The 17625-nt window shown below is 32.6% G+C and overlaps 1 protein-coding gene across 1 annotated transcript in view; it reads right to left on the bottom strand.

The window, feature by feature from the left end:
• Nucleotides 1-17237, bottom strand: part of LOC117122200 (jouberin-like) — a gene marked incomplete in the record, with an annotated part of 23721 nt that extends 6484 nt beyond the window's left edge. Inside the window, 21 exon segments of the mRNA XM_033267706.1 lie at nucleotides 729-848; nucleotides 1257-1277; nucleotides 2055-2239; nucleotides 3101-3241; nucleotides 3602-3735; nucleotides 4053-4200; nucleotides 4786-4927; nucleotides 6202-6370; nucleotides 7578-7693; nucleotides 7827-8007; nucleotides 8532-8602; nucleotides 9468-9593; nucleotides 10185-10283; nucleotides 11056-11151; nucleotides 11963-12065; nucleotides 12709-12804; nucleotides 13317-13494; nucleotides 14697-14917; nucleotides 15026-15276; nucleotides 15980-16037; nucleotides 17094-17237. Coding sequence (XP_033123597.1) covers nucleotides 729-848; nucleotides 1257-1277; nucleotides 2055-2239; nucleotides 3101-3241; nucleotides 3602-3735; nucleotides 4053-4200; nucleotides 4786-4927; nucleotides 6202-6370; nucleotides 7578-7693; nucleotides 7827-8007; nucleotides 8532-8602; nucleotides 9468-9593; nucleotides 10185-10283; nucleotides 11056-11151; nucleotides 11963-12065; nucleotides 12709-12804; nucleotides 13317-13494; nucleotides 14697-14917; nucleotides 15026-15276; nucleotides 15980-16037; nucleotides 17094-17158 — 2721 coding nt within the window.
• Between the last annotated feature and the right edge of the window lie 388 nt (nucleotides 17238-17625).

The following is a 17625-nucleotide window of genomic DNA, read 5'->3' as shown; positions in this document are numbered from 1 at the left end:
ACCTCGCACAACTGGCTAACGTCTCTATCTATTGTCGTGACGTCATGGCTCGCTGGCTCACACTTGTGATTATGTCTCGCACTTGTGNACGCTGGCTCGCACTTTGGCAACACTCTTTGGCAGTCAACTCGCCCCTAGAAAACCCGCCCTTGGAAACTTGCCCCATAAAAAATGTACACTTCCTAGACCATGCAGTCTTCAAAATAAAAATTGTACCCTTTGGTAATCAACTACATTTTCCACATACATAGAAATTTTTGAAACTTTATTAAAAAAAACCTAAATCATAATTCACCACACTAGACACTTTTTGACAAAAATGAAAAATTACGACTTTGTTACCCAATGAGAAGTGTTCTAACATAGACAATGGGTCGTGTCTCATATTATTTGTTATAGTTTTATTATTCATTATTTTCACTTGACTCGCATAAATAATTTTGTTCGAAGAACATTTATATGCAGTTGTACTTCGCAGCACTTCACTTGCAATTTGCAATTTCTAGTTTTTAAACCTATGATGCTGATAATATACGCCCTTTAAAAAGTAACAAAAAACATAACATAAAATACCTATTTCAAAACTTTAAATATTAATCTCTGCCACCCTTGTTACATAACGGTAATATAAATGTATAGTGTAGACAAAACTTTAGTTTTTGACAGGGAATTTAAAATGTAATAACAATCATTATTTTAAGTGATAGTAAAATATTACCAAAACTTACAAAATTTGAGGTTGGCAATGAAGACTTGTCAAATGTTGATCCCCATGTGCTGTTCATTTGCATGTTAAGCAAGCTCTGTGGGGCTGGACTGGTTGCTCTACTGGACGACTTTTTGACATCCTGTTGAGAAAACACATTAACTACAGTCATTCCTATATTTAAAACAAAAATCACATTTATACAAAAAAAAAAAACTTCCTGTGGTGAACCTGAGAGAAACATCACTGACCAATCAGCGTTGCCAAAGGATTCGGTGATAGTGTGTAGCAATTTTTATGGATCCAGGCTTATTAGTGTGTTGCGTTATTATGCTAATATAGTTTAATCATAAACATTATATAACATTTACAGATTTATACCATTCACATTTATTATGTCAATAAATCATATTAATTTTTTTTTAATGCCATCCCACTGACGAATTCGGAATTATTATATTTTACACCTGTAAAACATTTTCAGATTTTGGCTGCATTCACGGTAGTATTTCAATAGCAAAGCAAAAACAGAAAACAATTACACACTTACCTGTTGCAAACCAGTAAAGGCCTAAAATATGATAAGAGGAGCGGAGTGGGCAATGGGAGGTTGAGGTAGCAAGACAGCAAGCAGGAACAATGGTCAACAATGAAAAGCAATAAAGAAAAATAATCATATGCATGCAAATTGGAAACATTATGGTTGTTCACTAATCCATGATATACCGATAATAATCATTAATATCTCTAGTATTATCAACACTGTTAAATAACCCATTAAAAATATCAAGGAAGTGATCGTTCATATCGCCAGTATTGTCAACACTCTTCAGTATTTGTATAAGTGATAATGTTAGCAACTATCCTCCATATAAGGGCATGGGAGATTGTGGTAGCAAGCAAGAACAATATTTGAAAATGGAAAACAAAATAAAGAATAAAATGGATGCAAACTGGAAACATCATGTTTCTTCAATAATAAATAATATACAGAAAACAATCACTAATACCATCAGTGTTATCAATGACTTTTAGCAACTACCCTTCCATAATATAAAGGAAGTGATCGCCTGTCGAACACTTTTAAGTCCATGATATCAGGACATGATTTCTGCTGTTGCCAATGTTATATATTATAAGATAACTTTATTATCCTACATTACACTAGAATGTGTTTTGCCCTTTGACAATATAAAGCACAACAAATGCAGTGCATGATTTTAAAATAATGAGTAGAGCAGGGCACAACAATATTTAGCAAATAACATGTTGTAAAAGCTGTCATCATTAGATCCATCAACACCTTTCAGCAACCACCATCGACACCATACAAGAAGCAAATCCCTACCAAAACAGTTGACAGCTTTCTCATGGCCCGCTCAAGTTTCTCTGACTTGACGGTATCCTGCGACATAGTGGCATTCTGCTTCGTCTGCAACAAAGTGGTTAGGCTCTCTTTAGCATGTTCAGTGGTGCTGTCATCCTGCCAAGCTTTCATTGGTCGCTCTTGAAGACCTAAGTCCAGTTGAGCAACTTAAAAAATAGAACAAATTTTTACAATAACTAAGTGTATACTTTGATGGTTATAACTTGAATTTTCTTCAAGGAGGTTGGAGTGTTCCCTCACCAACTATGGCAGGTACAGTGCACCCTCCAATTCGAGACCCCTCTAATTCGAGACCACTTTTCCAAAGAGACCACCCCAAAAGACCACCCAAAATTTTCAGGTCCCAAAGGTGGTCTGGAATTGCAGGGTGAACTGTACTACCATACAATATTGATAATAATAATGATAGTAATAATAATGATAATAAAATAATAATGATGATAATAATAATGATAATAATAATAATAATAATAACAATAAAATTAATAAAATAATAATAATGATAATAATAATGATAGTAATAATAATAATAGTAATAATAATAATAATAATAATAATAATAATAATGATAATAATAATGATAGTAATAATAATGATAATAAAATAATAATGATAATAATAATGATAGTAATAATAATGATAATACAATAATAATAATGATAATAATAATGATAGTAATAATAATGATAATAAATTATATTCTTTCAATTTAGTTTTATAGGAAAATTTCAGCCTCAGCTAAAGAAGATTTATACTTGGGCTAATGTGTAATTATAAAGCAGTGTATCCTATGCCTATATAATGGCATTTACATGAATCTGGTTCAAGCTGTCTGATGCACTTGGATAGCAATGACAAAATTAATAGCATAATTGTAGATCAAAAATATGAATGCTAACAATGATGTTGCCACTTTAGAAAGTTTTTAAGTCATAAAAATTCCAAAATAAACATAAACCAATTTTATTAGTGTACAAACATCTCAATCTCATATATTTCAAACTTACTTTTAGAATCGTAATAGTAAATTTGAACTGGATGGCTTTCTCCATAGGCACAGAGGGCTAAGATGTGATCATAGGGATGGTAGTCGACATCACAGACTGGATGGTGGTAGCCTAGCGTGCTGTATGAGGCTACTTGATCACCTTTAAATGTACAACATGCAAAAGATAAAATTGTTAAAATAACCACAAATTCTATACATCCATATAAAGCCATTTTACATTAGTAGTAGCATGATAGAAATAAATTACATGTGGGATAAAATATATCAGTTCATTTTTTGCTTAAGTGAGATTTATCAATATTGCTTTAGCTTAAAAATTGCTTAAAATTAAAAAGTTGATTTTTAAGCTAAGATTTTGCTAAGATGCTTTGATAAATCAGCTTAGGATATTTGCTTAGAGACATCTTAACTTTTTTACTTTTGCCAAGTGGAAATTGATAAATACCGGGCAAGGTACTAAAGCTCACAGCAAGGTACAAAATAAGCAGACAAACGATACCTGTATCGGTGTTCCATACATAAGCCTGGCAATCCTCACTTCCCGAGATGACAAATGTTCCACACTCCGTCAGTGTGCTACGGACATGCTCACGAAAGTTCAGGGCACCCACATATCGCTGGATGATAGCATTACTAAAGGACAAGATGATATGAAAAATTGCCTATTAAAAATTTACTGCAGTAGAATCCAATCCTATTTAACTACTAAATTACATGTGATTAGAAGCTTTGCTGTCTTTTCATACACAGTAGCAGTTCTGAGCCTTTGTCTTGTAAACCGAACTATCTCAAACTATCTAAACTAAATAAAGATGGTGCAAGTACCTTGTTTTATGTTTAAATTCTTAAGTTATAAGCTTCCTAACCCAATGCATGTGCATTAGCTTATAAGTGATGACAAAAAATGTGATGTGATGAATATTATTTATAAATCAAAGTAAATTTCTCACATTCTTAAGTCCATCATGCGAATACTGTTATCTCTGCCATGCACCAGTAGCCTCTTGCCTCCAGGGTGCATGCATAAATTGTTAATTGAAACACCAACCAATTCACGCTCCTGGATGATGGATTCTACTTGCCATCCACCACTTGATACTAAAATGTACAAATGTAATTAAATTAATACAGGTATTTTAAAGACATTTTAACAATTACAGTAATTAATTAATTGAGGTAATGAAGGCTGTGAATCCCTATATTTTTATATGGTTTAATCTATTTTCATTTTCATATCTATTGTATAACCAAAATGTGGATATTTAGATTAAAACTAATATTTACGATAATGACTCAATGTCAATTTTGGACAATTTTTGATCGATCATCTGTCACCTGACAAAATTGTGACATTTAAAAAAAAGTAACATTTGTATTATATTTAGAAAAGGGCGCTTAATTGAATATTGTATTAAAACATTTCACTATGTGTAGAATAATATACCACCTTTACATGCACATTGACGTTGAAGTGTTTTTCTTTGTTATAGGCTACTAATACTAAATACTAAATTACTAATATACTAATAATAAATTAAAATATGATTGCTGTGTATGGGTCTCAAGAAACCAATTAACATAACAATTTCTACACCATTAAAGCTATTATAATTTGAATTAAAAAAAAAAATGGTCTTGTTATTTTGCATTAGAAGACTTGACTTATAAAGACATAATTCTCACCTGATGTTGTTGCTCTTGTATTTAGCCTCTTCTTCCACACTATTATTGTACCTAAGCTGTCGCCCGAATACAACTGATTTCCATCCAATGAGAAGCAAAGACAGTTCACAAGACCCTTGTGGTTGTCCAGCTCTTGTAAAAGCTAAACAAAGACATTTGTATCAGAGCATGTCAAAATTGAAGACATGTAAATCCAACATAAATGAAGAGTAGCTTATTTTGTATATTTCAATAATGTAATGTTCAACTAAAAATCAAAACAAGAATGTTAAGAATGTTGTCAAGATCTTGTAAAAGCTAAACAAAGACATTTGTATCAGAGCATGTCAACATTAAAGACATGTAAATCCAATAAACTTGAAATATAAAGCAAAAATTAAGAGTAGTTTATTTTATATATTACAATAACGTTAATTAATATTCAACTAAAAATCAAAACAAGAATAAATTTTCCTATTCAATTAATAGACAGTCAAATGAGGCTTGCCATTGCAAAACCAGCGTACAGTGGCTAAATGATAAACTGAGAAATTAGCATTAAAATGTGGTAGTATTGTATACTTTAGTACACAGAGATGCTGTACTACTGTTACTGATAACTTTGGCAGTAGTAGGTCGATTCCAGTAAGTGATCCATCATTTTACAGCTTATAATGTGGGGAATACGAATATGTTAAAAAGCCAATTTTCTTGCATTGGTCACTGACGCTGGTTTTGGCATGGCAAGCAACAAATAATATCATTCATTGTATTTTAAGATTTATATTAATTTTGTTTAGGTTTTCCTCATTATATATTAGTCCCTCTTTAGAGAAAACCAACAACACTGAGGAGCTGAATAAAACATGGGTGTATAGGATTACATCCTGGGGAGCTCACTTGCATACCAACCAAACAGGGGGTGCCACAGCCACTTCAAGACATAAAGCACTTGCGCTACCTATTTTACTGAAAATTCTAATGGACTTGAACTAACATTTACCAAAATCGCACTGTGCTCTAAAATATGACAGGAAAAAGGCCCCTCAATAGTGCCAGAGATGGCGCAATATTTACTGTTTCCCGATGGAAAAAAGTGTTCCGCCTGGTCGCGATCTTGTGGCTGTAACATAGGTAGGCTTAGCACCCAGTCTAATTTGAAATTCCCGCTAACATCGTGCGGAAAATCTTGCACTTTGATACAGGATAGGCCAGGGACTTTAACTACCAATTTCACCCAGGCTATTTCCCACACTTGTACTACGAAGTCCTCGAAAATATACCCCATAAATGCAGCACCTCCCAGTATAGAAATATTTAAGAGTACGCTCTCGGGGATTACATTAAGGAACATTGACAAATCAGAGCTAAGCCCATGTCACTCAACATAGAAGCTATGAGCCAAGCTTCTACATTCTGTTACTTTACTATACTTACCTCTCCATTGATACCACTATTATCAGAGTTCCAAAAGCGTACAATGTGATCAAAACACCCGGTAACAACAATGTTGCTTTGGTGTGGGTGGAACCGTGATGCATATACATAACTAGGGTGAGGAAAAACTTTACTTGCTGTCCCTCCGGGAGTTGCAAGATTCCAAATTCTGAAAGAAATAAAAAATAGGTAGTGAAGTATACAGTAGTCATGATCCTAAAGACAAACATTTTATTTATTTCATTTAAATTCAATATCAAGTAGTCATTAAGGCTCCTTTTCAAGTTAGCTATCAAGGTAAGTTTACCTGAAACATGGCCTGGAAGAATAGCTAGGCTGTTCCCCTCAAGCAGAAAAGCTGAGCAGCAATATTGTGTGTAAAGTAATACTTCATCATGCACTTTGTGTGCCCTAAAAGTTTGAATTTAGACTTGCATTCAAATATTAGAGTGGCATTTGCGCTTAGCTACATATTTAAGTCTAAATGCAATAAGTGGTACGATTTAGCCAATGTAAAGTTACAATTTGTAAAATTCCTTCATGCAAAAAATGGCTTAAGACTGGGAAGAATTTTATTACAAAACATTATAAGTTTAGCAATCTCATACAAATATCAATTCAAATTCAAATATACAAATTCAATTCACTTCAATTTATTCACCAACAACAATACACTTGAAACATAATTTATCAAGACAATTAAAATGGTAAAATATTGCTGAAGAGAAGGAGACACTTTAAAACTATTGCGAGCTTGGCAAACAGTGTTCCTCCATATATTCAGAAGTTAAAAATATGAATCAATTAAAATCTTAAACTACAGGACACTTAACTACCAATAAAATTACAACTTAAAAATTATGAGATAAAACATATAAAATTATTTTGAGTAAAACAATAGAAGATGTTCCTAAAATTTAGTTTTCAAATTTGCTGGAGTGTTTGTTTCTTTTAAGTCTAATCCAGAGTTTAGGTCCTGTACACAAATTTGTAACACTGGTAAAATTAAAGATTTTTTCGCATGGGTAAAATATTGCAGTTAAATCTTGTTTAATTAGGGTTGTCAGTGTTTTTTTTTAAATGAATTAAAATGTGGGATAATATTATTAATTGAATTATACATAAAAAGTAGCCAATTTGGAGTTTATTTATGCCTTTTAATTGAAGTATTTTAAATACGGAATAATTTATCTGTATCAAATAAACAATTGAAACTGAATTGAATATATCAGGTGAGGTGTTTAAAGAAATAAATTAAACAAACAAACAAACAAACAGGTGTCTATGTTTTTGGATAATATGTATCTGTGTTTTTGAGTGCCACTACAATTATATATGAGAACCTTATATATTTGAACTTCATGTACAAAACATACCGGGCTGTTCCATCAGAAGATGCTGAAACTAATTCATCGTTGTATACAGACCAACAGACATCATAGATGATGCTATAATGACCAACAAACTCACATCGTAATTCACCAGAAGGAATCTAAGAAATAACAAAACTTAATCATTTATACAGTATATAATTTAATGCAAAAAATGTTCTCATGGAAAAATTAAACTACATCAAATTATGAATTTTGGTATCTTCATATACTTTAATTTTACATAAGACTTACATCATAAACAACCAATGGATAACCAGACTTGTCCTTGCAACAGCAAACAATTCCACGGCCATCATGTGAAAACTTAATCACAAAACAACCCTTCTTACCCCCGGCTAGTGAAAGCATCAGTTTGTTGGGGATTCGACACATTTGACCAGGTAAACGCGTCCAGTTGGTGGGATTCTTCTCACTATTAACCAAAGAAAAAAAAAGGACTTTATGCACATGACATGAAAATTGAATATAATAAGTTTAGTTAATACACACATATATACAAATAATGATTCTCAATCCAAAATGATTTAGGAGAGCTGGCAGACAAAGGCAGATGAATTATATTAATGACTGATTCATATTCTATCTTTTATACTATTAATTAACAGTTCATTCCTTTATGTTCATTAATGAATACAAAACTACCTTTACAAAAAGCGCGTGTGTGTGTTGGGGGGGGGGTGTGGGTGTGTGTGTGTGTGTGTGGGTGTGTGTGTGGGTGTGTGTGTGGGTTCACTTCCGAAATTCCTTAAAATTTGTATTTTGTTCTATCTTGCCAATATTGAATAAATTTAATCAAAAGCTTTTCATAATGTGAAAAAATATATATACATATACACATATAAATCCTTGCTAATTGTATTCATATTATTTTGAAACACTTCCATTCATCAACTGACACAAATATTACCCAAGTATTAAACACTAGCAGTTACTTACTCAGATCGTAGTGCTTTATTCCTTCCATCCAGTGTCTTCTTCAATTCCTTGTACGTCATTCTACCTTGCTCCTATCGCAAATAAATAGTACTTTTGATTGTTCTGATAATAATATAAAAATCAGTACACTATATTCAAACCAAACTCCCATCTAATAAAAATATTATAAATAAGAAGTAGAAAATCCCAAAACAAATTAATATCAGGTAAAAATAACATTAAAAAAACCTATTTGGTAATCTAAATTGGTATATTATATGAAATAAAAAATTACATAAATATATGGTTGTTATTGCTATTGTACCATTTAATGAGATATGTAGTCATTACTATTAATGTGATAATCATTAAAACTATGTGTGATACGGTAGTCTGTACTGATGTCTGGTGCTACTGAATTGACATACAGTACAGTCTGTTGTCATCATTAACACATGGGATGTGAATATATTTGACCATTATTATAGTACCAACATATCTAATGAAATCCCAAAAATCAAAACACACCTCAATAAATGATCCCAAGCAAAATATGAAGGAAAAATAAAAAACCCAATTGAATGAACATAGCTGATGTGTAATGCTATTATCAGAATTAAATGGTGAAAATTGACCTCTTTTGCCACAAAAACCCATATAGTGAAAATGAATATGCATAATATTCAATTTACCTGTTGATGAGCTCTAATAAAAAAAAAATAAATAGCACAATGTTTATTTTAATTGAAGCAAACATAAAAGATATACTGCCTTAGTTCAATTTTACAAAATCTTAGCATTTTTTTCTTCATGACTACAGCAACTCCACTCTCTAAGACTGGAACTGTCTTAAATGAGTTTAAATAGAGCATCAAGCAGTTAATCCTTTTTGACAAGGCCATATACTTGCTGTGAATTTGAAGGGGGAAAAAATAAAACATTTTATCTCTAACTTACTTTTTGAGTTGCAAACATTGATCTGAAGGCAGGCTCCATGCTGCTTGGTGTGGTAACTGGTTTGATGGTGATATACAGTGTTGCTGGGTATGGTTGCCTGACGATACTACTCCACCACTGGTACACCTGGCAATAAAACATTGTACAATATTTTTTTTTTTATTTATTCAATTTCAAGATGATATATTTGCTATTAATGAATCAACCTTTATGTAGATCTGGCTTGTTGTATCGACCAACCAGGCTTATAGTGAGCAGGGACGCCGCCAGGATTTCCCCGACGGGGGGTTCAAGGTCCCAGACAAGGGGGCTGATGTCCCCGACGAGAAAAAAGTGGGCATGGTCGGACGTCACTAAAAACCCTGTCGAAAGCAGTCCAGGAGGCGAAGTCCCCCGAAAATATAACAATTTAGCGGTTTCAAAGGCTTAGTTAAGAAAGGCTTACTTTAGAAAATACATATAATTTATTTTTTTCTCCCCGACGTGGGGACTGTAGCCTCCGCTCACTCCCTGTAGCGCCGCCACTGCTGTTGAGCTCTACTAGATGGATCAACACTGTAGATATGCTGGATATATATACCATGTGGTTTATCTGTTCTATTGTGTAGAACCCTGCTGCCAGTATTATTATATTTGGATTTGCCAAATCAATAAATACAAAATAAACAAGAGTTTACTAAAAAACAAAAATGCTAAAAAAAATTCCAAAATCCTTACATCTACTTGTCCTGGCTTTGTCTTGAAACTGAATGGTGGATAAAAAAGCTGAAGACGAACTTTCTTTTCTGTGTTAAGTGTTTTGTTTGAACCAATCACCTGAAAAAAACAAAAAAACAAGAGGGTATGATGTATAAACATACCAGCAGAATGATTCATCACCAAAAAATGAATTTTAACCTGCATTTGGCAAGCTACAGACTAAGTAGATAAAAACTCCTAGCATGAATGTTCCAAATTTTGAAACTCTCATCTTAATGGTGCTAATATGTAGTAAAAACCATGTGGTGCACCCCATGAGGTATTGAGGGTATTTCAACATTTCAAATAGATTCCTCTATTCGTCTTCAGGAGAATGAAAGAGGAAGTATTAACATGTTATGATACCATTTTGTATGTAGTTTTTTTTTCTATTTGTCATGACAAGCTTTAAAAACTTGAAATTCCCCAGTTTCATGAAATAAAACACAACAAACATCGCATTAGGTACTTTCTGGGGCTACTGCTTGAGTGTGTAATTAGTGCAGTTGTGGCCCTCAGCCTGGCAGTGTGATAATCACAAAAAGTAGCATATATGTTTCAAGTATTACTCATCCCTAGCTTAAATGCAACGCATTATAATTCTTGTCCATGACAGTGAATGTGTTAAACACAAGAAGCTACAAAGACTTTTGATTCATAACATAAAAATATCTTTTTTCAAGCTGAGTCATTAGCAGCAGCAAAGAGTGCGATAGCGCTGGAGATGCAAGTGTCGGTGCTATACAAAAACAAACTTATTATCATTATTTATTAAAGTTGGTTTGTATAAACACAATACTACAAAATTTTTATATTAGAAACCAAGAAATTCATACTAAACTGAACAAACCTTTAAAAATGCCCAGGCAACACGGTGCCAACCGCCCTCACCAGCAACTGTATGTGATTTGCCATTCACAGAGTTCATGCTAACAAAGTCTAGAATCTGTACAACAAAAGGAAAAATGAATATTAAGTACTGTCCAGAATATCAAATTATATTTGACTAAAACATGTGACATGCCATGGTCATGATGACATCACATCATGACCATATATAGGCACACCATGACTATATATGGGCATGCACAGTTTTTTGTCAGAGTCTGGACAGAGCTATAGTATTTATAACTGAATGACATTAATAACAAGTGTATGTTAATTACAATATATGTAAGAGTTCACCATGATATGAGTATTGTGTTAGGTTACATAGTACAAAAATAGGTGGCAACCTGAATTTTTATGTACACCTACATTCATTAGCACTTGAGCATCTAATGAGAAATTCTGACAAAAGAAATACATGCTTATAAACATGTAATTAAAGCAGAACTGTGATACTTAGGTGGGCATATTGGACCTGCAAGTTAGTTAATGTTAGAAGTGCTCAAGTTGAAATTTTAGCAATTGGAAGTTATATCATTTTTGATAGACAACCCGCTTTTTTCCCCCCAATCTCTATAAATTACCTTGATAATTCATTAAGTAACACACGAAGAAATGATGAAAACATTAGGAATCTAAAAGATTTTGATTAAAAACTGAATTTAATAAAATTATATTTTACAATCCACGTACATCAAATTACAGTAGATGACAAGAATAAAGTTTACTCGCCTAATGTCATGAGAATGATGAAAACTTTTGGATACTTAACTTTTGATTATAATACAATAAAAAAAAAAAAAAAAATTTTGTAACCAAGGACCAAGGTAGGTTAGTAGTAGGTGACATATAAATAAAACATAACTGACCTCAAAGAACATCACCACATCTGGGTAGTTCTCTTTGCCACAGGTGAGATACAGATAACTTTCATTCAAAAGAAGTAACTCTTCCCAGCTAGGAATCATAGATCTACACAAGAAAAAAACTTAAGTAGAATTGTAGCTTGGTTGTTCTGGTCTCCCAGTCCTTGAATAGAGGGCAAAATCACTGCAAAATTGCTAGAAACTAAACACAGGCCTCCCTCTAATTAAAGATCATCACTTTTCATGATCCCAAATTAACAAGTGTCTTTTATCTTTATTCTATTCTGGTGTTTTGCATCGCCTGCTCAGCACCTGGACGAGTGTGTGTTTAGCCACCAAGTGCTCATTTTAGTGTTTCATATACATATATATATTTTAGTAGATGAATGTTAAAATTTAAGGAATCTAACTATTCTAATTAGAGATTAAAGCTGCTAAAGACCATGCAAACCCTGGTCCCAAAGTGGTCTTTAATTGGAGGGAGAACTGTAGTTTGACAGCTTAATATAATTTTCTGATATTTCCCCATCGGTGTGATGGATACAGTGCTATATAAAAACTACACTATTATTATTATTATTCCAATTAAAAAGTCTTTAAATTAAAGAAAAACAATTTGTTTCAATCTGTGTCTCATTGGAAGTTAATATCATATTAAATCCTTTTAAATGAGCAATTTAATGTTTCATTTGACATATTTAGGTATTTCCCAAAGTTTGACCACAGTTCTATATCGTAATTTTACTTACTTTCTCTTTTTGTACTCAAATGGTTGAGTCAAGATGGGTAGGATGAAGTCCAGCTTATCATTTTTGTTCTCATAATAAGAGGTCACTGCACGGTCACTGTAAGTAAATACATAAAAATAATACAAAATTTTAAATATGAAAACATAGTTATATTATATACATATATATTAATAGTTATTTGTTAATTATACATCATTCCTTTAAGCTAAAGTTTACATTACTCAAAATTAAAATGTGTGTTCTCCAGGAAGCTGAGAATGTGCCCCTCAGGTAGCTGTAAGGATGATGTGCTCTTGATCCAGTTATCGGGGGTAATAATGTAAAATGCACAGGGACAATTAACTGCAATATACATTATATAAAAGGTGCATTATTATTTTATTCTTTTAACTACACTCATGCCAGGTCAGCTGCCAAATAGGAATAAAAAGAAAATCTGCCCATTTCAACTAGAAAAACATGTACTTTAATTATCATCGTAATCATTCATTGTTTGCATTATTCAATAATTATTACTTAAGGTTAAAAAAAAAATTATAACAGACAAAACTAATTTAATGTCTGAGGAAGAGGTTTTAGATTAAAATGTTTACACTTTTCCAACTCACAATTTAGATTTCTTCACATATGCACCTGTGTTGATATCCACTACATGTACACGCACTAGTGGGTGTGCAATGTACAGGTCAGCCTTCAGACGATCGCTACGGTGAACATAGATGCCCATTACTCGTCCATCGTCTTCATATTCAATTGGTTTACTGCCAATTTCATCAACAGCTTCTTCTTTAAAAATGGTAAGAAGCAGAAATACTATATAATCATAAATATCAACAGCAATGTGGGTGTGTTTTCCTTATTGGCGGCTAATTCAAGTGTCCTAAGTTTGGTAGTTTTCGCACTCATTTCACTTCAATCTTTTTAAATATCATTATTACCATTGATTTACTTTGGCCTAAGACTCATGAAAGCATACTCTGTTAGTTTTGGTTGGGGTGGGCTGTACTTGAGGGAAATATTCATTAGAGTGGAAGGAAGTGAGTACTTTGTAACTGCAATGAATAATCACTAAAGTACCACCAAGTATTACAAGTAAGCTGGAAGAAGTCACTTTCAGTGGAACTAGTTAAATGAACTTTATTTTGCTGTGCATGGTGACACCAATTGGGACTGTTTTCAGTGAGACAATTGATAGTAATTTAGCAAAAAACATGCAAATATTATGAATTTGCAGAAGATGTGTTATTTTCCAGGAGATTCTTGCTTGCTTGTGGGAGTGTGGGAGACGAATCCGATTTCCAGGAGACGCCTACAACTTGGGACCTCTGCTATTGGCAAAGATACTAGAAACTCAAGATAGAGTTCTCCACAGAAAAAAACTGTTCCACCGAAATGCACGGTGGGAATACAAATAATGGGGCGTCGCGTACGACTGGATCTAAGAAACTTCTGCCAACGTTACATAACTGCGAATACATAACTTCCTTTTGCGGAGGTAGAAATTGTTGTCATTATCCATAAGATACAAACAAGTAGGTGTAAATAAATCAAAACAATAAAATGACAGACACAAAAGCGCAGAATCATGTGACAAAAAAAAGAAGGGTGCCGTGTGCGTCTGGATATACTTAGCAACAGAAGGGCGCCCTGTAGGTCTGGATCAAGTATAAAAAACTTGCATTATAAAAAGAGAAGGGTGCTGCGTACGTCTATACAAGTGCTCTATCTTGTATTTCTAGTATCTTTGCTATTGGTCATCACATGAATGGATTAGTTTCATGATAGTGGTAAAAAATAAACAAACATCACTAAATACTGTAGATTTTTAAACTTGAAATAAAAAAATGCAGTAGCCAATTATCTCTAAGAAGAAAAATTATCAAAGCCAATTTGAATTATCATTAAAAGAAAGGAACAACGAAATTGATTGGGTGAGGTTGACTGCATTAGGTACAGTTGTATTGGTTTTCATAGTACTAAATACTAACCATTCTTCTTTTTTTTCCTTTTCCTTCCTTTTGTTGTTTTCCTTTGGTTTTCTTCCTCTTCATTCTCTTCATCTATATTTTTTGTATCAGCTTTTTCTTCCTGCAATACCTCATTACCTTTATCCTCCAAGGAATTCTCAGTCATTTCCTTTGGTCTACGCTTCTTTTTCTTCACTCTCTTTTGTGTGTCTTCATCATCCTCTTTTTGTTCTTTTTCTTCTCTACAAATACAAAAAGAAAAACAAAATTTCAAGACAAAGGGAAAAAAAATCTTATTAAATGTTTCTAATTGGATTAATGTTAAATATTGGATCAAATTTGAACCCTACTTTTCTTGTAAATTTGATTTTCTAGGTGATTTTTTCTTCACTCTCCTTGGCCTTTCCAGACCACCGGTATTAATCACTTCATCTTCTTCAAAACCTTTGTTGATTTCCCCATTCTTCGGTGGTAGTTTTCTTCGTCGCTCGTTTGTTACATTCTTCCGAAATCTTGGACTGTCTGTTCCATCATACGTATTGGCTAACAGGGAGGCATCTTCTGCTTTTTGGAGGTCAGCTCCTTCTTTCAGTTGCTCCAGCTGATTATTGATGATTAAAAAGAATAAATGTTAATTTCTTTTTATAGTGCATTCATTGAAATGCTAAAGTCCTTACAATGCTAATAATAATTTTTTTTAAATGTCTTTTTCTATTTTATTTTATTTTATTTTATATTTTGCTGGGAGTACCACATCTCTAAAATGATAGTGGTTCCGCTTCTGCTGCTCCCTGGCTAACCTAATTATTCTTATATGTTGGTGAATTTCAGATTTTTTGTTTTTGTTATGTTTTATATTGTTATTTGTATTGCCAGAATGTGTAAAATAAAAAAATAAAAAAATGAAGCCAGCAAAATGCACCAAGATCTAAAGCCAGGCAATCACTGCGCCTTGCAGTTTTCGACTGACATGATTCTATGGAGAACGCAACATCATGATGTGTGCGCAACAAATCGTTATTGATCACGATCCCTTCGACTGTCACAGACAATCAGCAGATGGCGTTGCATCATCGACGGTCGTACCATGCATTGAGTGCCTGGCTTTAGAACTAGCCACACAGAAACAAGAGAGCAAAAACCTCAACCATTTCAACCAGTTCTCAGTAAAGGAAGAATATTTGTCGAGTGTTTGCATTATATTACTCAATCTAGCATTACAACTTTCTTGACATGTGCACAGGGAAAAAGAGCATTCTGGTATGCAAAGAATGAGAAAAGAAAAAAACAAGAAAAATCCTCACCACTTGTTCCTCTCTTTTCTTTCTAGTCTTCCTTTTCTTTGGTGCTGCTTTCTTCTCACTGAAATAATTTGCATACATGCTTAGATATTTGGCAAGTAAAATAACGTATTGTTTGTCAATATTAACTACATCTATACCAGCTATTTTGGAGTTCCATAAATTAGCAAGTATCTTATATCAATTTCACACTGTTAGCCTACTGTAACTATAGAAATAATGTGTAATAAACTCATGAGTTTTCGTCAGGTAAAAAGGCGTCTTCGACAACATGACTTATTTTCTGTATCATTTTGTCGTGTTAATGTATGCAAAAATGGTTTTATTTCACGATTATTTAGTTTGTAAAATATTTTTTTTGCAAAATGTCCTGACGTTGATCTGTTTTTTAATTTTTAAATATGTTTAAATGTCACTTAAATAATTATATTTCTCGTTAGTATTGTCTGTTCTGAGTGTAATTTTTGAATATTTTGAGTTTAATTTTAATTTCAATTAATATACATATATATATAGTAATAATGACAATAATTTTTTAATGTTTTTATAGGCATATCTTGTGATGATTTTAATGTTTATTTTTGCAATTTTCGCCTGTAAGTGGGAACAAAGTGTTCCTGCTTGATGATTGTTTGAAATATATATATATATATATATATATATATATATATATATATTTGGTTTACATTTAAGCCATTACTTTAAAGAAATAAACAGGGTTCTGGGGGTTTATTTAAACATTTAATTTCCTTTTTAAAGTATTAATGAAAATTGATTAAATTTTTGGATAGGCTGTTTTCGCTCGTTTTTGCTCTCTGAGAACAGAGATATATTTATTTTGCTTTTTGCTAATCCTGTCCCTGATTCTTGGTCTATTGTTATATTTGTTTGTGAGGTTTGACGAAATAAATGAAATGAAAATTTCAGTATTTCAGTGAAATGCAACTTTAGTTAATCTCTTTGCTAGCTATTTATTTATAATATAATATTTCTTGGAAGGTTTGCATGGCAAGTAACAATATTGAAACAACTAAACTTTCAATACACCGTAAGTGTAAGAATATGGTTTTTTTGGATAAACCCCTGGTTAACAACATCATTTGTGTGTGTTTCTTACTCTGAATTTTGGTCAGCGGCTGCCTGTAAGAGCTCTTCAAACCTTCCTTTTGTTGAGCTTGTCATTACGACAATTGAAACTATCGAGCATTAATGACACACTTGATCAATGACAGCATAATCTACAAGGAAATGAGATACATAATTTAGTCCTGTATAATAAGTTCAATAATTAAAATGCAAATAAGCTAGGCCTACACTATATGGCATATGCCTATATTACAGTGCAGAAAATATTTGATTTTGTGATTACTTGACATTAGGTCTTGTCCTAAACTCAGCTGCACAATTATTACTTGGCAGAATCAAGTCTTTATGTATAAAATAGAGCCTATGTAATCATTATTAACTATCCATAAATATTAAGTAACATCTACATATTTGTAGAAGTAGACTGTAGATATGATATGCTGCTCTAGTTTAGTGTAAGCATCAACTGTTAAGTGCTACATGCATTTGAAGGCAGGAGACTCATAATATTCTAAATCAATTTTGTCATATCTTAAGTATCTCAGAAATGTTACAATTACAAG

This window comes from Anneissia japonica, unplaced genomic scaffold (genome assembly GCF_011630105.1).
Source record: "Anneissia japonica isolate Jap-2015-1 unplaced genomic scaffold, ASM1163010v1 scaffold287708_len1499824_cov190, whole genome shotgun sequence".
NCBI lineage: Eukaryota > Metazoa > Echinodermata > Crinoidea > Comatulida > Comatulidae > Anneissia > Anneissia japonica.
This window is presented reverse-complemented; position numbering and strand designations above follow the sequence as displayed.